Below are 27113 nucleotides of genomic sequence, written 5' to 3' on the forward strand. Positions count from 1 at the left end.
ACCCTTGACATTGTCTTAAATTGGCATACTAAAACAAATATTACAACAACCTGGTCCTCGTTACGGTCACACTTTCCACAACACTTTATTTAGCCCTCTGATGTTGTGTTGTCCCATGGGCAACAGAAGCAGCAGGGGTCAGTATTACCGTGGACTCTATTTGAGGAAAATAATTTCTCTTTTGAGCAACTGTTTGTTTTTGGAAGAGAGTTGTTGCTGTACATAAATGCAGAAAACTGAAGAACTAAAACTCACACATCAGGCAATATTGTAAGTGCACTCACTGGAGACTGAATTGTGAAAGACTAAGGAGAGAACTGAGCAGGAATTGATTGGAGAAAGGAGGTGCAATTGTTTTAGTTTTAGGCCTGACAGAATAGCAAGTATTTAGTTCAGGTTTTCTTCAAAGTCAGGCTGTAAGTAACTTTATTTAAAGAATTTCAATCAGACTGGCCACCGTAATAAAAAGTCAGGCTGTGAAGCTCTTTAAAGTTGCATAATATTACCCTTTTTGTCCAGCCTTCTTGGGTGTCTGGACTGCTATGTGGATACACGTGCTGACTCAAGCAGCTCTGGGTGCAGCAGCTGGCCTGGCAGGTGAATGACTTAACAAAAATATTAACCATTCTAAATAACAAAGCAGAGAGAAACAACAAGAAATAGGCAGAGATACCGTATGGTACACATGCATTTTGCTCCTGTGTGTGTGTGTGTGTGTGTGTGTGTTTCAGGGTTTAGACTGTGAAAGCATCTGGCCATGCCACCCTGGCTGTGAGCTCCTGCTGTGGGTCAGTCAGGCTGTTTGGACATGAAGTGGATGTGAGTGTGTGTGCAGCTTGCTGGCTTGGGAGTGTTTATGTCTGTAATAGGCACTTAACCACACAAACCCAGCAGGCAGCTAAAGAGAAACCAGAGGAGACGGTCAATGGTGTTAACACCATTCTAACAGCAAGTTCTTTAAGTTCCTCTCTTTAAAGTGATAATTTATTTAATGTGGTTTCTCTGCAGAACCACATTATATAGCAGACCTTGTCTGCTGAGAGTATATTCCAGGGGGTGGGGGGTGCGGTGGGGGGGGCATAGTGTATCACTTACAGGAACAAGAGATGGATGAGAGAGAGACATGGAGGGAGGGTGCATAGCTTAAAAGTGTGAGGATTGAGATTCATGTTGTTTGTATTTATGCTGGGATGAAAAAGGAGACAGCGAAATGGGGGGGTGTACAGGGTGTTAGAGAAATACTTATCCATCATTTGGGGAGCTGGAGCAGAGGCTGGTGGGGGAGAAAAAGCAGCATTATGGCTGGTGTCTGCATCGTTGTGGTGGGTTAATCTAGAACAGAGAGACTGTACATGCTGCTCTGACAGGGAGAAAAAAGTTGGAGAATCATGTGGAAAGGGAGATTCTGATGGAAAACCCATGAAAAAAGCAACAGTAGAGAAGAAGAAAAACAAATCTGAGTGCTACTGAGGACGAGAGGAGAAACAGAGAGGTAAAGGATTGGAAAAAGGGAGATCGAAAGAGGGGAGGCGGACTAAGTGGGAGAGCAGCAGTGAGACACAGGGAAGAAGAGGGAGGTGAAGAGAGCGGAAGAGGGAGGGAGAAAGGAGGTGTGATAGTGGGTGGGAGAGGAGGAGACAATCTGGTGGACGGGCAAAAAGACAAAGGAAATAGAAGAGAGTGAAAGGGATATGTCAGTGGGCTGATTAGGGATGAAGAAACTAACACATGCATAGAGATAAGACAGCCAAGGTCTCAGAAGAGGGATACAAGAGTGCAATGTGGCGTAACATAGTGGTTTAGGGAGAGGTAAAGAGAAGGAGAGAAGAGAGGGGGGGGAGAGATTAAGGAAAAAGGCAGAGTGATAGACTGGCAGAGAAGAGGGAGGAGAGAAGAGCTGGATGAGAGAGAGGAGGGAGGCCGTCTCGTAGAGCGCATACAGCACGCGTAGAGCTGGTGTTAGAGCGAAAGAGAGACAGAGAGGGAGGGAGGGTGGGAGGAGAAAGGGAAACAGAGGGAGGGGGTGAGGTATTTAAACGCCAGAGCAGGACAGCACAGGCGAAGCTCTGAACTCCCCCAGAGTGAAGGTAGGACAGGGAGAGGAAGCAGAAGAACAGAGCTCTACAGTTTTCCTGACGGCCAAGCCCACACACTCACACACATAAATATTGCACATACAAACACACACAGACGCACCAACTCTCACACACGCACTTTTGGACTTTCGACTCATTTGTGGACTCCAAAGGCTGTCCTCTGGAACTCTACCTGTGCCATCCTCGCTCCCACTCATCACTCTCCTCAACTCTTCACCCACCGTCACTCCCTCAGTCCCTCGCTTGGTGAGGGCAGATGGCCATGGCGCGGGCCTCTCTCGGGGGTGCCTTAGGCTGTGCCCTGCTGGCCCTAGTCTTGGCGAGCAGCAGCATGGATTTCGGGGCGCCCCCTGCAAGCTTCTACCCTCGTTTTAACCCCTTCTTCTTCCTGTGCACCCACCATGGGGAGCTGGAGGGAGCTGGGGTGGCAGAAGGTGGGGGAGAGGTGCTACTCACCCTCCAAATTACAGGCAACCCCATTGCCTACACCCCTGGACAGGAGTACCAAGGTGAGCACACCCCCTACGGTGTCCTCTTTTTCTTTTTGCTACATGTTGAAGGGAATGGAGTCTATTGTTTAAGCAAATTGTTCATATCAGTGTAGAATCACATACAAAAATGAAATGTGTTGATTTGGTCTGATTGCAAATTTCACTTTGTGAAAATACAATGCATTTGTATTATTTTAAAGTAGTTTACCTCTTGTGAAAAAAATTCATTTGTAACTGTAGATGTTTTCTTGATGCATACACGTTGATGAAATGTGCTAAAATTGTTATTCTGCATAAAATACATTTCACATTTAAAGATATAAAAACAACTTGATGATCACACACGTGTGTACAGTGAATACATTTTACTTGCAGGTGTTTTGCTTTGCACATGAGGTACGGCTGAGGTGTGTGCATATGGGAGTGTGCAGTTTGTGTGGGATGGCTGTTGTTGGAAACCAGCATTTATGTAACTAATAAGTAGTGATGCTGAGTGGGACTCCTGTTCAGTGCAGTAAGCAGCCTTGGTGTTTTACTGAGCTGATCCTGATCCTGATGCTCCATGTGTAGGCGGTGTCTCCACAGGACTAAAAGCGAGATCCCTCCAACTGAATGAGAGAGAAAGAGAGAGAGAGAGAAAGAGAGAAAGAGAGAGAGTAAAAACTGCGAGTGCGAATGGACAAGCAGAGCACCATAGAAGCTCTGACTGATAGAAATAAAGACTGAAATCAGTAAACCATGCATTGCATGTAAGAGGAGACCGATTAATGTCCCCTTTCCCACACTGATGTGCTGGCACTTGGTGCTGGAAAAATGATCCCCTCTGACCTCCCAAACTGTTTCATCATTGCTCAGTCACTCTCTCTCTCACCACTCACTTAACACTGGGGACAGTGACCCACACAGGCCACCACAGACAGAGTAAGGTCACATTCCTATGCAGCTATCTTCTTCTCTAAGAGTTAAATATATACACATTTGATGCATATTACTGATTATATCTCACTTCCTAAATATACACACATTGCGTGTACATTGCCCATATATTTTCTTAACCCTGTCTTTGTTGTATTTTACTTAATTTGATATGGCCAACAATGGATTAATTACGATGTACTTGTAAGCCTCTTGATTTCAAAAAGGATATGTGCAGCAGAGTTTGTGTAATTGTATATAGAAAGAAAAGGATATGAGACGGCCAGGAAAACAGAGGAGGAAAGGAGAGGAGTCTGGAAGAAGCAGTATTATCCTCTGTCTGAAAACAACAGCCCGGATCAACCCTTCAGTCAAGCACCTTTTAACTGGGGCCGGGATTGTAGGGAGAGCGGGTGGGAAGAGATTTGAATAACTAGCTGGTGGATGGGAGGGATAGAGCGCACAGAGAGGTTTAGATAATTAGCATTAGAAATGTGGTGGACTGGGAGGAGGGAGAGATTTAAATAGGGCCATGGCTGGGATCGGATGGAGTAGGGGGAGATTTAAATGACGATGAGAGGATTGAGTAGATAAGATACCAGCAGCGGGGCTTGCACGAAAGAATGACATGGTTCCAAGCTGCTCACTCATTTTCTCCGTCCCATGTTTTGGCACATGATGGCACCTCATTGTTAAATTTCTGTGGTCTTGACTGAGTTTGGGGATTGAAGGATAGATGGCAAGTAAGCAAGTAAAATGTGGCTGGCTGTGTGCTTAGTTGTGCAATCAGTAGTTTCTGTCTCTCATCCACCTTTCTCTCATCTACTCAAACATTAATGGTTACATCAATCTTTACATGTTCTTACCACAGTCACTGCTAGGCTCATTGTGTCAGGAATTGGGTGTTTTGAGGGCTATATATACAGGTATGTATACAGGTGTTAGATAGGGTGGAAATGTATCTGCCTGCTCTGCTGAAAGCAGAATGAGAGAAAAAGATAGAAATAGAAAAATAGTAAATCCCATCGTCTGATGGTGAGAAGGACAAGGGAAGTGCTCCTGCCATTTTTTGCCTTCTGCGAAAGAGCTTTTGTATTTTTGCACACTTCTTTTATTTGGTTTGATCTCAATAGTTTTTTTTCTCATTTCTTATAATGTGCTCTCTGGGCTTTAGTTTTGGATTACATTTGGTTTAATCTTCTAAAAGCAACGTGTGATCTAACCACTGAAAGAGCTGCATGTGGAAATGGTGGGCGGAAAGCATTAGCGATGTTGGCCGTGTGGTTGTTGAAGGGCTGTAGAAAAGAAAACTGAAGAAAGAGCGTGAAGGAAAAAGGTTGTTAGTGGAGGACTGGAAAGTATGAAAAAAGAGAGATAGATGACCCCTTATAAAAGAGACAGGAGGTGAAAGACTCAAAGAACCACCTCAGTATTTAGTCCAGGCCAGAGGAAGATTCTGTGTGGCCGATTTGTTGTACAGTAATTGGGTTTCTGACCTGACCTCACTGCCTCTCGCTTCTCTGTTGCTTTTGAGTGATATGACCATGTGTGGGCAACGGAATTTGTGAGTGTGTGTGTGTGTGTGTTGTAGATGAGATTACTGTGTTTAGCTATCATAATGAAATGACCAAGAGAGGTTGAGTTACTCTCTATGTGAAATGTTTGAGAGGGTGGGTGTATTGGCAGGGTCATAGTGGACAGAATAAAAACAGAAATACTGTAAGGACTCTCTGAACTGCTGGGAAACAGAACGAGGGGAAATTAAAAGATGTGCTTGCATTCAGACTCTAGGGTCAATCCTTGTACCTGACAAATAGAGACCAAGTGTCACTCACACACACTCGCATACTGCCCACATACAGCCTTATCTTTCAGAAGAGAGAGAGCAGCAAAAAGAAGTAAGGTCACACTGGGATTTAGGCCTGCACTCTAAATAATCAAACAACCCTTTTGAACCACTTTTACTCCACAGGAAGCAGTTCTTTATTTCAGTAATGTCAAAGCATGTTTTTGTCTCGGACTCTTTTAACTGCTGTGGGAATGCAAGATGTTCTCCATACAGCAACCGCATGTTGATAGGAAGCAACATCAGAGCACAAAACCCAGAGCACCGTTTCTAAACACAGTCAATCAGAGAGAGCTGGTTTTCTTTCTTGTTGTTTCTTGCCTTCTCTTCTTTGGAAACATTACGCATTCAGTTTCACAGATTAACTACAGTGTTCAATAAGGGATGGTAACACAGAAGTGGGAGAACAGGAAAAGGCTAAAATCCTCCAAACAGACTGTTTTAGTATCAGAAAACATTGTCTTTCCAGTAAAGAACATTCAAATCATGATCAGAGTGGACATCAATCTACTGTGTTATGCAGTATGATTAAAAAGCACAATTGGAAAGATTGGTGAGGGAATGGAATGACAGCGTGGTGCCTCTGCAACCACAACAGAAATTGGGCAGTAAGATTGACTGAGTGCCTTTGTGTTCCGAGGACTTTGTACCATTTTTTTCTTTAGATTTCATCCTTGTTTATAATGATGCATGTGCACTTGTGATTAAAACTACAGTTGTGATTATCACGCCAGCGGTTTCAAGCACACTGCATGTTTGTTGGTATAGAACACAGTGCTAGTGGTGTCAGTCTGTCGATTTTATGTTTATGGTATTTGAAAAGCTTGAGTAAGTGCTTGTATTCACAGTATGCTATTTGCATATAGTGTAAAGTTTTTGTGTGTGTTTCTATATGCAGGGTTGTTGATGTCAGTGTAAAGCACTGAATGAGCCACTCACACAAGCCACTGCTGAGGCATGCAGGTTCAGGTAGGCAGTGTGGCTCTCCCTCTCACTATATTCATTGTTCCTACAAACTATTGAATGCCAAACAATATTCAATGGGCTTCAGTCAGTGTGTCTCTAACACACTGCCACAATAGAAAAACAGGAGGAGAAACAGTGGTGTGAGGGAAAGTGACAGAGGGTAAAACAAGAGAGCTGCTTAGAGAACTAGTTGACAGTACAGGCTGAAATGGCCATTGCTAATCTGTCAATGGTCTCTACAGCAGTCCATGTTCCATGGACCTTTTCATGTGCAAATGATTGAAGAGGCCCGAGAAACAATCAACATTTCAAGGAGATTTGGACGTTCCCACTAAATGACATTCTTAATGGGAACTTGGAGATAAATTCATCCCCACAAAATGTCATCAGCTCTTCCCATGATAACCTATCAGATTAGACATTGGGAATTACTTCAGCAGCTCTCCTGCCAACCACCACAAACAACTCATTGTGCCTTGCAAACGGAAAGAGGCCATTATCTATCTGCAAAGTTGATTACTTGTCGTGGTTGTGGGAGTTTTTTCTGCGAGTGTGCTGTTGACCGATGTCTGTAGAACAACAAGTCAGTCATGTTGAAGTGAAGGTCACAGGCACAAGGCCCCAGTGAGGCTGTAGGAAAGCAGATATTATCTTACCATAAACCAAGTCATATCAGTAAAGGCACAGCGAGACACCATGGAAACACATGGCCCATCTTTAAGTCTTCACAAACTCACCGTCGTCTTTGTCTTTAGACTTAATGCCAAAATGGCATCAATCTGCTTGAGACTGTGTTGTTTCAGTAGCCTGTCGGATGTCATCATCACCTTTTGCAGCACTTAACCTCTGGGGACCCTTAAGGGTCTGCTTTCTGACCTCTGACCACTTATTGTCAGTGCTGCATTGCTTGGAGCTCTGTTCCTATGGAGTAATTAGATTTGGCTGGTGTTCCTACTTTTCCTGTCCACCAGTCTAGTATTCATTATGTCTCTATTTAGCTTAACTTTAGCATTTCATATTTATCTATTTAAAAGACCAAGAAAACACTTAAGTATTTCTTACGGTACAGCAGGCATTGGTCAGTGAACCATCAAAACACTAGCCTAGTTTTCATGCAGACATCCAGTTTAGGGGAACAGGGACACTGAAAAAGAAGGTAAGAGTGAGGAAAGAGTACAGAGTATAGGGGCTAAAAAAGCAAGAAAAAGCAACATGCAGATAGCACTAGCAATTTTTTTGTAACTTTCAAATGGTCCAAACCCGTGCATTCATTAGCTTCCCAGCTCTTCAGCCTCTCTGCCTCATGCTGCTTTGTCTGAATAGGTCACTTCACTGAGTAGAGAGAAGTGTGTCAAGTGTATTACTGTTTGTATGGGCTTGCTGGGTGTGTTTGGATGTTCTGTTTTTGTGGACATTGAATGATGAACCATTTAAAGAGCATTGTATTCACCGAGATATGCCAGTTTCTTTTATATGAAGGAGCAGATGGGCAAGAAATGAGAATGGATATTCATTGGGAATCTAGCCTTTGTCACACATGCACGCTTGGCCGTGCACACAGCACTCAGCTCGTAGTGGGTGATCCATCATGACATAGAGACAGGTCAGATGTTACGCTGGCTAAACACAAATGTCCTGATCAGCAGGCTATTACAATTCTTTGTGTCGATTTTACAACAGGATATAACATGATAACATGAACAGAAGGTTCCTATTTCCCTCCTGTCAGGTGCTAAATGGCTATCACAGGAACATGCTCTAGCTATTATTACATACTGTACTAATACTACAACAAACTTGCAGTGAGATACACATATTTGATCTGTCTCTGCCTTTGTATTTTCTCATAAAGAAGCAGTGAGCTGCAGCAGCGCTGGAGAATTTGAAGCAGAGATAGTTGAGATGGCCCAGATGCCACCTATATGCTACATTTGTGGAAAATTGATTTACTGCATCAGAGCACGGAGAATTGCCTCAGATAACAGTGACATTGTTAGCCTTTGCCAGGCTGGTGCCAGAGTGATGCCAGCATGGTGCCAGGTGTGGTAGAAAGAGCTAAAAATGAAGGCAGTGAGTGGATCTCTGCCAGGCAGAGGTGTATGCCTGTGCCAGTCTTATCTGGGCAAGCGTCACAGAGCTCTTACGTTTTTTATTTTCAATTTCCTCAGCGACACATTTTCCAGCCAAAACATGAAAGCTCTTAACAAGCAAATGTGAGTTGTGTTTTCAGTAGAGGTGAATTTTCACTGATCAGATTCGATTCGATTATGATTATCATGCCAGCGATTCAATTCGATTCGATATCTCGATGCATCACGATGCATCACGATGTGTCAAATACATTTTTCTATTAAAGCCATAGGATATTTAATTCATAGCTTTTCAAGCTTCAAAAAACAAAATATTCTGCAGTGCTCTAATACTAAATAAATTAGATACATAAAACCACAGCACTGAGCACATGGCACTTCCTGAATGTGCAAAACATAACAGCATATGTAAACAGAAATGTTGTTAGGCCTACATTAAATTGTAAACAGAAATATCGATTATGATTATCGATGCAGCATCATCCATGTCCACGATTCGATGCATCGATTATTTGATTAATTTCAACACCTCTAGTTTTCAGTAACTTTCATGAGTGGGCAGATGAGTGGGCATAAGTATTTTCAGGATGTTGGAGTGTGTGCTTACCTTTTGGGGATTTGCCTGATTTGGAGTGCCTCTCTGTTGATAATACAAACTGGGGTGTGCAGATGCTAGGCTCCTACTGTCCTAGTATGTACTTGCTTGCTGTGTTTCCCTTGTTTCCTTTTCTGGTATCTGGAGGTTTTAAGTTTTAGACAGCAGAAGCACCAACAAAGATTCCACTTCTGGCACATAGACTGTAAAAATAATGGACGAAGCTTCTGAGTCTGAAAAATAAAGCCAATGCGGAAGTGCCTTATAACGGCATTCTATCTAATTTCCAGCAGTGGCCGACTCCATTGGTTGCAAAAAGAAGCCTGGGAAAATGACCCTATTTCTCACTTGATTTATTACCTTCATAAACATTTTCATAATGAGTTTATTATATGCTCAATCGCTGCTTTCAAGTCTTCTTCAATACAGCATGATATTCATTAGTAAATTATGGTCCCATTTATTTCAAAATTGACGATAAAGCAGGGGATGCTTTGGGGGCGTGGCTACACACCGACCTGTCAATCATTACAGAGGCTTAGCAATACGTATCCATGACACTGTGTACATTAATAGCTGTGAACTTATTTTCAGGTGATGCCCATGTTTTTGTGTTAAAACGTGACCCTCTCACTGAGTGTTTTCACGTCATCAAAGTTAATTGGAACATTAGGTCGCCTAAAAATGTCTTGTTCAGCGTTATGCCAACAAAGCTAGCCAACGCTAACGTTAGCTGGTAACTCAAAGGAAAGTTTGCCCTCCCCCCCAGCTCCACCCTCTCATCAAAAATCATCACATCCGGTTGCAAAAAACCAAGATGGTGCCCGTATTGCCAAATTCGAGGCTTCAGTCCACAAACCAATAGGTGACTTCATGGATGATAGGTCCACTATTTTTACAGTCTATGTCCTGGCACAACTTTAGCCGCATGTAAACCACCCAAAATATTGTGACAGTATGAGTTTTCCACACCTGAAGCATAAAGCATTTGGTAGCATTCTTGTTGGTAACTTACTTACATTCCTGTTGTTGCTGAATATTAAGGTTGATGAGGAATTCTGTATTTCAGTCATTTCTACTGTATAGTGAGAAACAGAACACCAGCTTACAGAGCCACACAACATACTCTACACCCTGAGGCTGAGGATGAATCCCAACTGCACTGTTTTTACCGCCTAACTTAAAAAAAAAAAAAACACAAGGGAAGCAACCTTCTACAGTCTATTTCAATTATTTTATATTGGCACATTACAGTTTCCCCCATTTCCTCTGCCTCTTTGATGTTTACTTTCAACTTACAAACAGGTTGTAAACATAATTACAAAGTTCATTTTCATCACAGAAAGCCCAAACATCAGGTCTACATATAATATTAAGGGCTCTGTGTGTCTATGCAAACTCATGCTAATGTCCTCATCCCAATCTACCTCATAACAATGGACCAGTGTTCATTCTGCTAAAGGAGTACCAAGTGGCTCTAAGCCGGATTTTGAAAAGTGATGGGTCCTTTTTAAACCTTTCTTCCCTCCTCCCTATCCTTGGTACTGGACGTGTTGTTCTCATGGGGTGGTTTCCCAGCCGCTGTTGATTAGCGTGTCAGCTTTGCCGATGGCCTCTTCCTTTTAGAGAATGGAGCTCCTGTTGGAGGATTGTGTACCTCCTCCTCCTTCTTCTCCTCCTCTTGCTCTGGATCCTCCTCCTGGCGGCTTCATTGAGAGAGCTGTAATCCCTGCTTGGGGGGCAGTGTGTAGTCTGTGCTGATAGCATTCAGAGGGCCTTGTAGCGCTCCAATGGACCCACTACAGAGGAGGCGGCATGGTGCAACTGGCTGGGTGCTGGGCACATGGCGCGTGGCACAGGCGGATTAGCCCCAGCTCCCCCATTCAGCTCCAGCCTCCTTCAAACAGCCAGGCCCATTCTGCCCACAGAGACACGGCAGGCTGTCAGAGGCAGATTACACATCCGCGCACATGCACAAACTCACACATATTGCTGCCGAAAGTGACAGCATGGGTGAGGGGCTTAGTGTTTACAGGGCCCATGAAAATACTTCATTCCTATAATGCTCTGTTGTGAAATCCCACATATCAAACCTCATACCCCCAGCCCCCACAGGTCTACGTGTCATCAGTGAGCTCTGACTCAGGATTAGAACATCCACAGAGTTTCTTCCAGTTGACCAAAATAAAGATTAGTACATTTATCTTGCTTTTGGATTTATCAGGAAGATTTCTGAATGGCAAGCTTACCCTTGCCTTTCACATGTCGTCAATAAATAAAAAAAATTTCCTTTCCTACCAAGCAGGACCCAGATGAGCAGCATGTCTTAGGGCCCATTCAGACGGCAAAAAGCAGGGAGTCTGTGGAGACTGACTGTGAAACTGTCCAATGTAAAGGACAGTTTTCCTCTCTCTTTGACGACTTCTGTCCTCGGCTTCTTTTTCTTAAAAACTGAACATGGGAACGTGTCTGTCACCTGCGCTAACTGCACACTTTCACAGGGACCAAGAATATAAAGTGAGACTATCTCTTAATCCCACCTCAGCATTTACCTCAGCCCTCCCTGTCAGTCATGCCAGTGGCAATAGATACAACAGTCTATTTCTTTTTCTATTTAATCCGTTTTGATCTTTCAGTGAAATTGCTAGGATACAGTGTTTAAGATAAATCACATGTAAGGAAGAGTATATAACAGGGAAATATCTGTATACTAGATTAAGTAGGTATCAGGAGTAGCAAACAGTAATAAAGATACCCTAAAGCTAGTATACCTCTAATAAGCTACTGGTACATTTGTGGCCAGTTGCAGTTGACTGTGTACTTGGGGCTGTTAATGAGGCCTGGCCAAGGTTTAAGCAAGAACATCACAACGTCTTTGTCAGTGACTCAACACATTTGTTCATGTGTACACGACACTTTGTCTTGACAGCAGAGGATACAGAGTGATAGAGTCATTGAGTGATCCTTGCTATTGAGTGAAGGCCGAGGTCTGAGGTGGAGGTTGAGGCAGAAAAAAGGTGGGGATGAGAGAAGGGTGATGGAGGGAGCGTGACAGCGTTAATTACAGCAATGAGTGCATTCTTACCAAGCTGAGCTGGTGTGATTAAGACTGGATGTCAAGGGAAATGCTCCTCATTGATCCACTGCCAGTAGAGACCATCTAGTCTGCAACCAGCTTGTTAATTAGAAATCAATCTTTTCCCTCTGCTCTATAAAGCCCCCCCTCCACACCACTGTGTCACTCTCCTTCCACCCAAACATTCATACCCAAAAGCAATGGAGGCACATCAGACTTTGACTAATGTCAGTACTTTTTCACTTAGTTGGCCATAATCTGTGGTTTTCACGCCAAGAAAGAGCAGGGAGCGGAGAGCAAAATAGTGAGGCACAATATCCTGCCTTCCTCTCCAGCTCCCAGGACGTCTTTCAGTTCTGTAAAGTATTTGCCAAACTCTAGGATTGCTTTAAGATTGAGGACTGAATTCAAATTTACTTGCTGAATAGAAGTTGTCATGTTGTCTTTCAACTAGTTCAACTGTCAGCCCATGAAGATGACTAAGAGGAGGAGGGCAGGTGCACCTGCTGCTAACATAATCACTTATTCTCTTTCATCTCATAAACCTTAGTGAGCCTGGAATAAGCAAGGTTGAAAAAACAGGGATAGAAATTCAGCATAACAAAAAGCAGGACTGTATGAAAATAAGTAGCTCCAAGACATTGACATTTATTTACTTTGGTGTATGTGAGGAGAGGTGTATGTTGTGTGTCACCAAAAACAGCCCATCTCAATTAAAACAGTAATGGACTAGATTATCTTTATATTTTGACTACAGTACAGGTGGGCAGGCTTTCAAGCTGTTTTCTCATGCACTGTACACCTGTCAGCTCTGCAGTGGCTACAAATTAATCTATGGTTTTGGCCACTTGATTCTTAGCATATAGTATATAAAATTGCATTAAATAGCAAATTAACATTATACTAAAACAAATAAAATTTGAAACAGCTCAAATGTTAGATGGTTGTAATGGCATTCTTTTTCAGGAGAATGGTACGTTGTAGAAAAGACAAAATTGAGAAGGAAGAACGCTTCATTGTGGTCTTGATCTACACAGAAAGTGATTAAAGCCAGCCAAGTGTTGTTGTGCTTTTGATTTGTAATGGACTTCATTAAATGATTATTATTATTATTATTATAGATATTGGTTTCAGAAGTGATCAACAGGTCAAAGAGTGAAAAACAACCTTATATTATTAAAAGTTCTATCTTCCTTCCATGGATCTATCACATTGCTTCTTTTATTGATGTAATAGCATGGACACTGGATTATAACAGAGGTGATTTGGTGCTCACTCATATACAGTATTAAGATATTGGATATGATGGTCTGTGGCACAAATGTCTAAAATGGAGATTGCATGGAGAACTTTGTTGCTTTAAATTCTTAGCACCTTGGCTGTTGCTGCAGACCTCCAGCTATTAGGTTAGTGCAGCTGGCATTGGCCAATTAAGATTGTTTAATCAATTTGTTCTGCATTTTTATTATTTTTAAGAATAGGGATGTCCCGATCCCGACGCAAGTATTGGATCAGAGCTGATATGAGCAGTTTTTAACTAATCGGGGATCAGTATTCACCCTGATTACCTTACTCCGATCATTTACATCAGCCTGTAGTGATCACTGCCTTTGATCACACACGCCCTGCGCTACAGACACAGCGCCAGACTGCCTGGATGCAGGCACTTTCAAACCAAGATGGCATGCGGCAATTCACCAGTGTCCGTCCAGAGAGTGTCTCGTAGTAAGTAAAAAAAAAGTAAAAAAGTCCGTCTTTCTTAGTCATCCATTTTACAGAAGCGGTTTACTCCACCAGGTACCAGTTATTCTCTGGAGCTGACATCGGAGTTTAACACAAGAAGAAAATCAAAGATTGACTATTAAGCACAAGAGGCGTCACTAAGTTTAGTTTTCGTTGTCCAGCAGGGGACTGTTTATGTTTTTTTTTTTTTTTTTTTTTGGGGGGGTAGCCTGGCTCTACCCTCCTACTTACTTCCGCTCAATTTTCATTTCCCTTCAGTACTCCGTCTGGGTTTGAAGGTATATTCTTGGGTTTTCTCTGGTCAAATATTTGTAGGTCCAATCAGCGAACAGAGGGAGTGGCTGAGAACGATGACGTTGAGGACGTGCACTAGAAAGATGCAAGCGAAGCCATTCGGTCCGTTGTGGCAGCAATGCTGCCGAATATCCAGAAGTTAAAGCCCGAGCAAGAACAATCTTTGCTGAGTTTTGTTGGTGGCCATGATGTTGTGGCCCTCCTCCCCACGGGGTTCGGGAAAAGTTAGATTTTCCAGCTCGCTCCGTTAGTGGTGAAGGAGTTGGCTATAGCTAACGCTAGCGATGCTAATGCTAAATATAAGCCAGTAGTTGTTGTCGGTCTCCCCTCTTGTTGCACATGCGCATGACATACGTCACGACCAAACGTTAGCGATTGGTTATGGTAGATCCAGAGTGGCTCTGGGCAAATCCAATAGTTTTAAACTTCAACAGAGTACCTGCCTTCAAGGAAGTTAACACTTGTCAATGGAGAGAGGCCAGACTGGTAGGACCAGGCTAGGGGGAGGGGGGGGGTTTGCTGGGATCCTAAAGACAACTGTTTTGGTGTTGAGAAAAGACTAATTTGCTGCACTAAGTTAAATGTATTAAGCTTAAGATATTTTTAAGTTATTTGGTTTGCCAAGTTATTTTTGTAAACAAAAAAACAGTGTGCAGCTCTATTATCTGAGCAAATACAAGTATCAGATCAGGACTCGGTATCGGCAGATATTCAATATATAAAAAAATTGGATTGGGTCCAAAAAAGCTGATCGGGACATCCCTAGTTAAGAGGTATACTGATCCCCTCTCTGTTTGCCATGTTAAATAACTGCTTTATTTAGTTCTAAAGGATATGACTTGGCCAGGTAGGTCAAACTGTAAAAGTTGTCACTTTTGCTGATGTGATCTTTTGTCCCTTGGTGTCTGTGCAAAGCCCTGCTCATCCTTGTCCAAAGTCTCAAGGCCTTGTCTTGTAGATGTCTTCCGGTCATGGCTCCCTCAGTTGTGAAGCAGTTTGGGGTGGGCTGCTGGGGTTTCTGGGAGTCGGGAGGTGGGGGACAGACCAGCTGTAGAAAGGGGATGAAGGTCACTTAGGCTAAGTAGCCTGGTGTTCCTGAGAGGGACATAGCAGCCACTGGGGTTATATAGACTGTGGTTGACTGCTTGGCCCTCATTACCTCCTTCCTGTTTCCTATCAGGGCAGCTCCCAATGGAGCAGGTGAGATGGAAAGGGAGTTATGCAACAGTGTTGGTCCATGTCCAATGTCTGAATTTGTCTATGTGTACTTTCACAGCTGGCCTGCTGGTTGGCTCTGTCTGTTTGAGTGTGTGTTTCTGTGCAAGTGCATGTGATGATGATGTGTCTCTTTAGACGTGTGGATGGAAGTGTTTAGTGTCATTGAGCTTGCCATAGATTAAAAAAAAAAAATACATATTCAATCTTGTAGTGCGTGTTTGTGGGTGTGTGTTGTGCATCTCTGCCCTGTGTAAGGCGTTGTGGTTTGGGTCTTACCCCAGTTTTTGAGGCTGACTGGGCTTTTAGTGTTTTCCTACATTCCTTTGATTTTGTCTCGGGAAGGCAAAGCTATACACAGTGACTTTCCTCTGTATGTAACCTGCGTTAGTTCAAATGAAAATTGTTTATGTTCTCATGTTAATCACCTTGGCTTTTAATTGTGCATAAGCATGTTCATATGCAGTGTTTATATATTCGTATGGTTCAGATAAGTAAAGGAAGGTGCTTTGCTTGTCAGGGCTGGATGGCTGAAGCCTTTTCTCTGTCTGCAGAACACATGGTGTTGATCATAAAGGACAGCTCACTCTCCAGTCCTGGCAGTCACCAAGCGACAGAGGGAAAGAATCATGGTGTTCCTGAACCTTATTACAATGTAACCCTTTACAGCAACCACCAATTATGCATTTGATGCTGAATGATATTCCCTTTATGCTGAATGTTTGTACATCTTATGCTTTATAATATGTCTTTAATGAGTTTTTATGCAGGATTCTGTTGCTCTCTGCTTCAGGATCTCGGATCTTTTCTTATCCAGTTGTCTTTTGGTCTTATATATACTAGGGCTGTCAAAATAACGCGTTAATTTCGATTAATTAATCTGAGAAAAAATAAAGCGTTTGACCCGGAGCCATTCTAGCCACCATTCGACTGTAAAATGAAGGAGGGAGACGAGAATGTGCTGCCTGGATCATTAATTGGAACATTTACTTGTAAAAATCTTCTTCCTACGTTAGCCTACCATTAGCTAGTAGCTGGATTAAACACGGTTAAAATGCTGACAGCTAACGCTAAACGGTGTAAAGTTTGACTGTGTTTTACTGAAGAGGATTCAACACCGGTATGTAACAATCTGCAGCTGCCATCGGAAAAACAACACAGACGGTGCATTCAATGAAACTACAGCCTTGTGGTGCATTTGACGTTATTGTAAATGTCCTTTTCCCATCTGGTTGTTGTTTTTGTCGTTCAACAGCAATTTACTAGTGAAATAAGTTATTGTTATTGTTATACATTATTATTAAATCATTTCATTTTGACCATATGGCCTTAGCAATAAACAAGCCGTTCTTTAATGTCACCAACTGTTGTTTAGTACCCTTTTTTTTTTCTTTTCTTTTTTTCTTTTCTTAAAAAGTATTGGTTCAGGCACCGTTAATTATGTATGCGATTAATTTCGATTAATTAATCACAGAGTATGTAATTAATTAGATTACATTTTTTAATCGATTGACAGCCCTAATATATACAGTACATTGTTACCCTTTCTTCTCTCATTCTATCAAGATTCATCCAGACTGATGAAGACAAGGTCTATATAACAGAACTGTAGCTTATCAAAACCCATCTAGAGTCTCATAGCAGAGATCGGTACTTACATAGATGGGATCTGTGTGCTGTATGAGGCCTCTGTACAATGAACCAATGAATAATGTTAAAAGCCAAGAGAGATGAATTGCTATCAAAGCCACTCACAGGTGAAGCGAATAGCCTTTGAGTTGTCACAATGTGATGTGCTTCTTCTGACCATGCAATGTTCAGTTAGAAACTATGAAGAACTGTTCTGTCATAGCTGATTTGGTCTTGTTGATTAGTGGAGTGGGGTTGTATCTTCCTTGTAATCAAATGTATATACATTTATAGTACATTGTGTGCATTGTAGATTACCTGCAGATTATATGCAAATGGTGCTACCCCAGAAATCATAACAAAAGGAAAGAAAAAGCATAAAAACTAGTATACTCTGCAGTATGGATGTCACGAGAACGGTACTTCGCTACCAAGTCGGTACCAACATTCTTAAAACGTGACGGTACTTGTTTTTCTGCAGTAGCGTAGGTACCGTTGGTAATGAAGGTACCGAGGTTACAATTCTCCCGGAACTGATGTGGGCAGCATATACGCATTTGTGTCTTAGTTGGTCCACAAGTGGTAAAGAAGAAGAAGAACGCCTACAAACACATTGGAAACAGAAGATAGCTAATATGGAAATATTTTGCATTCGAGACGATGACAACGGACATATAATTGAGGCTCTGAAGCCGGTGTTCAAACAATGCCATCGTTCATTTCACAAAAAGTGAGGAAACACCTCAAATTTGGCGAAGGTGAGTGAGTTTCAAGTAAAATTAACATCATATACAAACTGTAAAACTTCTAATCCTTACCATATATGTTTGTTTGAGGCAGCTGGCATTGTTGCTGTGAAACCAACTAACGTTATGCTCCATGTAATGTTTGCGATAGCTAGTTATTTAACGACGCTAACGCATTGCAACGTTATTAAATACCATGGGCTACCATGCATTGCCATTCAGCCTGTGTCCTGTCCTGTCAGTAATATATAGCCTAATGTCACTGGATTTAATAATTAATGAAGTCTTAATGGTTTTAATAAATCTTTTTAGCCTGCCACCATGTCAGTGAATTTAAATTAATGTTTGCATTCAGAGTATAAGGTGTGTGCCTGTTTATGAGTGCACCTTAGCACCTGTGCCCTCCACTGTTTTATTAGTCATTGTCAGACACTGGGCCCTATTTTAACGATCTAAGCGCACGGCGTGAAGCGCATGGCAATCCACTTTTGCTAGTTTGACGGTGGAAAAAAGGGTCTGTGCGCCGGGCGCGTGGTTCAAAAGGGTTGTACTTAGTGTCTTAATTAATTCATAGGTGTGTTTTGGGCGTAACATGCAATAAACCAATCAGAGTGTCATCTCCCATTCCATTTAAAAGCCAGGCGCGTTTGTACCTTGGCGCATTGCTATTATGATGGTGGATTTGCGCCGTAATATTTTTATTTGTAATCTTTTGCATGTTTGTGTGCTGCTGCACTTCCCTGTGTGTGTGTGTGTAACAAGCATAGTGTGCGCGCGCTGTGCATAAGCCTAGGCTCATTTTACTAATTTGCTGTTAAAATAACAATGAAATACTGCGCTATTGACTTTAGACCAGGTTTTTGTTGGTCAATGGCACAATCACTTCCCGCTACCTCAAGATAGCAATACGCCAAGAATTCACCTGAACACACCTCCCTGTAAGAACAGCACACCCATGGGCGCAAAGATGGGCGCAGGTGCATTTGCTATTTAAACGACGCGGGCGCTGGACGGGAAATTGACAACTGCGTCTTAAACTAGCTAAGACACATGCGTCGGGCTTTGCGCTGTGCTGCACCGGGTGCAAAATAGGGCCCACTATGTTTGATAACTAAAATATCTCTCCCTCCCACTCTCGTTTTTGCCAGTATCAGCCAGAGGAGGATGTCCACTAGGAGAGTACAGTGGGAAAAGTTGATCTTTTTTGTAATTGTTTGTGATTTTGTAATTAATTTGTTTTGTAATAATTTCATTTGATTTATTATTTGAAGGCTACATGCCACTATTGTTGTGTTTTTATAATGTTCAACTGTTTAAATATTTATTATATATATATCTCTTTTGTAATTGCTTTTTTATTATGTGACGGTGACTGTTGCCCCTATTGTTGTGTTTTTTTATGATGTTCAAATGTTTAAATAAAGGATTTAATGTTTAAGTATTATTGTTATTTATTTTATTTTTTTTTACACAGCATGGTATCGACTTTGGTACTTTTGGTGGTATCGGTACAGACTACTAGATTTTTGGTATTGTGACATCCCTACTCTGCAGACTTATAAACTGAGGCTTCTTTTTGTGTAGAATAACTTAAACACTATGGTTGCTCGTGTTCAAGCATGTGACTTACAGGCTCACATGAATGTAAACAGACCCATACATACATTGCATGGTATGAGAGCAGCACAATGAAGTGTGATTCTGAAGCAGATTTTGTGTGAGGAACAGGATGTTTGTGACAGAACTGCCTCTTCACTCATGTTTTTCTCCACGGCTGTTGCAGGTGTGAAGCCAAGTTAGGCAGGCAGGAAGGCTTCAACTCCCCTACTTGGTTAACAGAGTAGAACCTCGACAGAGCATATTGGACCAAGAACAAGAATAGGCTACAAATAATAATCTCTGGCAGTGATCATGAAAGGGCCTGTAAACTGGTCCCAAGAGATGAATTGCTTTCATGCAAAACATGTTGGAGATGTTGCCGTTAAGCAGACCTGTAGAAGCTCAGTGGCTGATAGGTTGTCTGTGATCTAGTGTTTCACAGCAGCAGATGGCAGTGCCAGCAGGCCAGGATGGTGCCAGAAGGTTACGCAATGGAATGATGCCTCTAAGACCTGACTGGAACACCACATGACACATATATGTGCAGAAACACACTTCCCACACAATCGTCTGAAACTGTAGAGAGACATTCATACTTACGAGATTCAGTTTGTCTGCATCTTCTTGAAATTGTGGTTAGTTTAAAGGACCAGTATTTAACTTCCTTATCAGAGAAATTAGCAGCATATCCTTCATGGTGTCATGCTCAGGTGACTGACAGTTTGAACCATTTCAGGAAGCTCGGAGTGAAGTGGCACCCCGACATTGGCATGGCCACGGAAACAGATGGAACTAAAGGTTCCCCATGGTCTGGCCTCCATTTCCTGGTCCTCTCTGGGGCACGTGTGTGTCTGCCAGTGGGATATGGGTCAGATGGTCGGCTATCTTTATCCAGATTGTTGCCAGGAAAACCTCCATCCATTTGGAAACACAAAGGGCGTCCTCCTGGTTCACTTGGGGAAAAAGTGGTTTCATTGATGATACTTTCTGTTACAGTATCTCTTTTGCAGTGCCTTATATTATATTCTGTCTGTGGTATAAGTAGGTGCTACCAAATAAAATCTTGTCAGAACCTCCTTGTGGAGCTATGTCTTTCCAGTCTTTTCTAAATGTTTTTCTGTAACTTGTTTAAGTAAAGTAAAGGTTATGAATGTGGGTGTGGTGATGACTGCTGAGTGTATTTGTACACAAAGAACAGAAAGGAGCTGTTCAGGCCATGCCAACCATTTGGGGACTTAAATGCAAGTGGACTAGGCTGTGACGTAAATCAGGTCTTCTCTCAGAGCTCCCACACTTCCAGTTCCCACCTTGTCCCTCGCTCTGCTGTTATCTAAGAATGAGCTCATGCCACCAAGCGTTGCCAACCACAGTGCCGACCATGCTTAGCTGTACCTGAAGGAGACATTACCATTGCTGTTAGGATGCCGATGCCACTGGGCCCTATTTTCATGTCTTAAATATGATTGCTGACCCAGCATACAGTCAGCAACACTTTAGTTAGTTCTTCACTGTTTAATAGACCTGCTTCTTGTTCAAGGAATCAGCCAAAACCATCTAACAATCATGGCTACTCCCTCACTGCCTATACAATGAATAAATAACGAAACAACCAGAAAATGCCTTCATTTCTAAAGGCAACAGGACACCTCTTTGGGACTAGTGTAAAACCGTAGTCTAGTATCTTATAAAATTTTAAACATCTATTCCCTGTCTTCCTCCAGTACCTTGTTTGTACCAGGATGAAGATGCTTTAACAGCATTCGGGATGTGGTGATGCACTTAGGTAATACCAGGAACTAATGCAATCCTGTTGTTCTTGATTGCTAGGTGGTCAGAAGAACTTTTGGAACTCCTTGCTGAAATATTAATCAAAAAAATGAAAACCAAGAGTTGGGACAAAAAGTAGCATACTGTTCTGCACATGGATACACTTTTTCCAATTTACTGGCAATTATTTGTGATATTTTTGCTCAGTAGATGGTCCCAGAAGATTCATTTTCTGATAACTGAGAGACTTGTCAGCAAAGCATGTGTGTTGTGTTGCGTTGTGTGCCGGTTGCACCTTAACATTACTCGTGGTGGATCCAGAGAAGTGAAGAAAGCCCCAGGCCCATCAATAGTTGAGTAGGAGCACGGTTGTGTGTGTCAGTAATGAGGCATACCACACCGCATCATCAATATTACATGCCGGTTTAGGCCCGAGGGATGTGCTCTGTGGTGCGTTCAAGTATAAAGTATGAGCGTGTGCATGTGGGTGTGAGTGCTATGCATAAAGTGTAATGAGCGTTTTTTGCAAGACCTAAGGTGCACTTGCAACTACAGACTCAAGACTTGTCCAGGAGCATGTAGAGGTCCTGATGTGGAATTTAAGTGGGAGGGAGGGATCGAGAGCCTGTAGGTCAGGAGCCAAGGTGAACCTGACTGCTAGTGAGAGCTCTGGGTCTTCAACATATCATGAACAGCTGCAACCTCCACATGTTACTCTGCCACCACCCAACCCATCTGCCAATACTAACCTGACAATCAAAGTTGACAGAATTAACATACTAAAATATATTATACTTCCACAGAATGAAAGCATACGTGTGCATGTGTAATCATGATTCGTAAACCAGAGATTCTGCATCATATCTACAATACCTGATTTCAGAGACACATACAGTTATTGTTATTAAAAGTCTCCTGTTATTTGAAATATTATATATTATAATATTTGGCCTGCAATGTAGTTTTATGTTTATCTAAAAATCTCTTTCCACCCCTTGTATTTCATAGAAAAGTCATTAGCCTGTTTTAAGTCTTATGATAGGAAAAGCCTTCAATTTAGTCCAGATGTTTAGATGAACTGTGCTAACCTGAACACCTGATTCATTTACACATAAACAAATCACACACAGTGTGCATACACACATGCTTGCACACACAAAACCTTCTAATGTGTTGGATGAGAGTGTTGGTAATAAAGTTCACCCCCATTACCTTCTCATCCCCCTCGACCAAGTGAACAGTACTCAGAAATGAAGTATGGACAAGAATTTTAAAGGCTACTATCAAAGGTCGCCAGCCTCCTCCTTTAGATCTGTGTGTGTGTGTATGTGTGTGTGTGTGTGTGTGTGTGTGTGTGTGTGTGTGTGTGTGTGTGTGTGTGTGTGTGTGTGTGTGTGTGTGTGTGAGTGAAAAACCCCCACAGGTGATCTGATCTGTTTGGCTCATCAGTCTGTTGCGTTCCACAGGCGAGGGAGAGTCCTGTCTAAATAATTTAGATCTTTCATTTGTATTGATCAGGTAGCGCTGCTCTCTGTGGGCAACTCCACTACTACCTATCACTCCATCCTTCTTCGCTCCTGTTCTTGTTTTTCAATAGTAACCTTGTGCCCCTAGCTTTGCTTCCGCTCCACTCTTTCTCCCACCAACCTCCACATCAAACACAGTGCAGGTACACTGCTGCGAGGGAGCAGAAAATGCATGAGAAGGGAGTAGATGGGGAAAATGGAAGAGAGAGCATTTCTTACCATGATTCCTGAAACGGGAATGAGGATGAGGGAGAAGAGAGGCTGGAAGAAAGGTGTAAGCGGTGGATAAAATATTTTGTGTGTGTGTGTGTGTGTGTGTGTGTGTGTGTGTGTGTGTGTGTATAAAACTTGGATGCAAATGTCTGTGGAGAGTAATGGAGTGTGTTTTACCTTGGTGAAGCAGGTCAATGGAACTGCAGAAATGAGCGTATTGTGTATATGGAGGCTGGTGAAGCCTTGTCCGACTTAGTGCATTAAACCCAGTCCATTACTTCATTAAATACTGCATCGTGCCATGGCCTTGGATCAATACAACATCATGTAAACACTGATAACCTGTCTCACTACACTCTGGAATGGATTTGTTGAATAGGTAATGTATTCTGGGAAGCAAAAATAGCATACGAGGAGCACATGTATGCTCAGCATGAACATGGTAATTGCTTGTATGAATGAGAAGGCCTTCCCCCTGCATTCTGTTGGTATTGCAGTGTAAAAGGTACACTGAGAAACATGGATTGAATATGATTATGTTTCTGTTGCCAAGCAAAATATCTTAGCTGTATTGTCTTTCTCACAATACAGCTTCTTGTACACACTATATGCTAATAGAATTTGGCAGTGCTCACAGCTGACAAGTAAAAGGAATACAGATTATTATAGATACAGATACATTATTTGTTGCTTACAGTGTTATTAGAGCGTTTAGTTTCATTTTATGTTTTGGAGGTTTGCAAGTTTTTAGTAGAAGATTGAAACAAAAAACATGTTTTGGTGTCATGTCATAGTTTTATTAAAGCAAGTGTGAACAATATGCCTGGATCCTGTCTACTTAAGTGGGCTTTAAAAAAAAAAGCCAAAACAAGTACCGGTAAATGATTTACTGTTGTATGCAGTAGTGGAGCAGAGAGCATGTTAAATACAGCATTAGTGCTATAGCTGGATTTCTGTGTAAAAACCACAACAGGAGAAGAGAGGAGGAAATATTTGGATATCATAAGGAGAGTTGTGCGATGAATTATTGAGGCTTGAGACGGAAAGGGGGAGAGATGGGTTATACTGTGCTCTGAGAACAGGGTGTAGCTCATCCAATACTGTATACACAGACAGATGCAGAACACACATTCAGACACACACAAAGCTGGGCGCATTGTCTGAGCATGTGTAAATGGAGTCACCCAGACAGACAGGCAGGGAGACTGGGCCACACAGGAGTCTGCTCTGCCCAGATTCCCATATTGAAAACCAAGCCCAGAAGAATGAATGCCCTGAGACCAAACCGACATGTTGCTATTCTTATGAAAAAACACACCAACGCCGCTGATGTCTCCTCCTTTTCCCATCCACTTTCCCCCCAAAAGGAGGGGGATTCCAGGGTGAGGAAATAACAATGCTTTCATCTTTCCCCAATGCAAAGGATTTTTTTCCTCAAAGTGTAAAAGTGTATTTTTGTGGGCTTGTATTCTCCTTTGAGCCACAGACTGTTCCCCTGTGCTCTGATCTGTCTGGCTGGAAGCAGTCCAGTGGCTGAGCTCTTTTCCTCCAGTGATGTAGCTGGCTCTGTGGTCCCGTCACTCAGGGCCTTTGTTTACTAGGTAGATCAATAGTTAACTTGCTGCCGGATACACTAAGATGTAGATCTGTAAAGCTGAATAATAGACCTCTGGCAGTTTTCTGCTCAGCTGCTGTTTGTGGTGACCTGTGATGAATAGAGGTTTAGCAAAGCTATCAAGGTTACAGCCAATTAGTTCATCAGTCTCTTCTAATATGGTTGTCAGTAGGGACAGGGTTTGTTTAAAGCACTGTGATTTGTTCAGGATGAGTTAGATTACATTCTTGAGCCGTTGGCCGTGAGACAAACAATGAGGGGATCATATTGTTTTTTTACTTTTAAAAGTGACTCAAACCTTTTTATCAGGCTCCTGTGTATGTGTGTGTGTGTGTGTGTGTGTGTGTGTGTGTGTGTGTGTGTGTGTGTGTGTGTGTGTGTGTGTGTGTGTGTGTGTGTGTGTGTGTGTGTGTGTGCGTGCATGTGTGTGTGTGTGTGTGTGTGTGCATGTGTGTGTGCGTGCGTTTGGTCTCATTGGCCTCCCTGTTATTGGTCACTTTACATTTCCATGTGTTAACACCTGAGCTCTGTGCTTATTACCATCAGGATGTTAAGGAACTGTAGTGTGTATACACTTCCAGACTTCCTTTCCACTCGCATGTTCATCACACCAACTAATAATCTGTGTAGCTTGCAAACAAAGTGTGAACATAATATACTTGCAATCTCTGACACCTTGTCAGCGGTAAATTACAGTTTATCTTCCAGTCCTCTTGAAATAAAGGGTCACTAAAAAATGAGAGGTTAATGAATTCTATTTCATAATTTACATTCGTGAAACAATTTCTGTTTTGCTTTGCTTCTTTATGACATAACCAACTGGACGTGGAATTGCAGTAACATTGCAGCTTTAGAGTAACACCAATGTTAAACATCTTCCTTTTTTTCTGTCTCTTCAGTAACCATCTCTACTAGTGTATCCTTTGATGGTCTGCTGATAACTGGCCTCTACACATCCACACCAGTCCAGTCGGCTCCGATCCCTGCTCCAGCCGCCTTTGGCTTTGGTAAGTCTTCATAAGATACCACTGTAGGCTATTTAGAGTGGTTTCCTCACCCATGATCTTCGTGCCAATACAAGCTCCTCATTAAATGAACAACTTAGATTTGCAATTAGCACAAACAAACTCTTAGATCATCTAAATAATCATCTAAATAGTATCTTAGTGCTGGGACTATGGAGTATCACAGTGAGCACGACCCAGCTCAGTTATCCACATCCGTTTCCAGAATAAGCATAAGACCATTTCCCCTCTCCTGTTGTGACAGGCCATGATGGATGAGGAGTGGGGATGATGTGACCATGGTTTGGGCCAGATGTGTTTTCATTGATGCTTGAGAGAAGAAAAACAGAAAACTAAATATGACATGAGGAAAGGACATTGGCGAACAAAGCAGAAAAAGTATACAAGGCCTCTGAGAGACAAAACCAGACTTCAAATAATAAAAAAGAGAATATTAATGATCACCAGGGCAGCTTGTCAGATGTTGCAAAAAAGGTGCAGCAGTCCCGTTGCATTGGCTTTGTTTTTATACTGCATGATTACAATAGTAAGACATTATCCATGGATAATGGTTTTGAAAAACAATTTAGTTTAATTTTATTGTTGATTTGCTATAGAAACGGTTAACTCGTCATGATATATTTGTATTCTAGTTGTCAAATTACAGTTTTCATTTTTAACATTATTAGCATTTTTTCTTTGAATCATCTGCATGTGCAGCTGAGTGTTATAATTAAAGTTAAATGTTCTAAAATTGTTTTGAAAAGTACAGTACAATGAGGATTTTTAAGACTCAGATGAAGTGTGTGTGGATGAAGCCCCTGTGTGCAGTGGTGGGGGCTCTCTTTGGGGCATGGTTGGCCATAAAGAACTCCTCAGAGAACAGGGCTACTGGCCCAGAACTGCTGCCCAGCGTGCTCACTTATCCTGACTAACTCCACTGTTCTTCAGACGCTGACTTCACCCCGGCCAGGGCAGCTCTTCACTCTTGGCAGCCCTGCTTACTGGGGAGGCATCCAAGCAAGGATTGCGTCACCTTTGCTTCACTCTCATTAATTTGAAAAGTTTTAAGAGAAAGGCTACACAGACTGATAGGTAGCAGCTTGTGGGACTGTTAGTTTCTCCATGGTATGTGTTTAAAGTCTGCAAAGCCTTCCGTTACAGTATGTGTAATCTGCTAAGCAGCGATGCCGTCCAAGTTTCACAGCACCAGTCAATCAGTCTGTCCTCAGCTGTCTCTCTGCTCTGATTCTCCTGCATCCTCTCCCAGTGTGGGCTTCAGGACTCCATGGAGCTACATAGAATCAATGTTGTCATAAAGGGTGAAACAGAGGGGTGATTCATTACTGCCACTATAGTCCTCTTCTTAGTGCCCATTGTGGGACTGTCGGTTTTACTTTTTCTTTACTTTATTTGTCTGCACAATTATTTCAATCAGGAAAGACTTTGTTTGCAGATATGCAAAAGATTTATTGTACAAATGCATAATAAAAAGTACAGAGTCTTTGGAGATTAGACTCCATTGTTGTAATAATTTCTTTTGAAGGGGTAGAGAAACAGGACATAGCCCCCGATGGAGTCTAGACACTGGTGGAAGACGGAGAAGGAGACCGGAGACCAGACGAAGGAGGCGACGTAGCGGTCAGCCGGAGGAAAAACGATGACCGTAGGCAGCAGGGGAGGTGGA

At 42.3% G+C, this 27113-nt stretch overlaps 1 protein-coding gene across 1 annotated transcript; it reads left to right on the forward strand.

The window, feature by feature from the left end:
- The first annotated feature begins 2094 nt into the window (after positions 1-2094).
- On the forward strand, positions 2095-25705 carry LOC144521688 (reelin-like). Its single transcript, XM_078256241.1, has 3 exons — positions 2095-2605; positions 25322-25429; positions 25692-25705. The coding sequence occupies exons 1-3, from the start codon at positions 2353-2355 to the stop codon at positions 25703-25705; spliced, it is 375 nt and encodes a 124-aa protein (XP_078112367.1). The 5' UTR covers positions 2095-2352.
- Positions 25706-27113: the final 1408 nt, after the last annotated feature.

The sequence above is a fragment of the Sander vitreus genome, chromosome 8 (genome assembly GCF_031162955.1).
Source record: "Sander vitreus isolate 19-12246 chromosome 8, sanVit1, whole genome shotgun sequence".
Taxonomy (NCBI): Eukaryota; Metazoa; Chordata; class Actinopteri; order Perciformes; family Percidae; genus Sander; species Sander vitreus.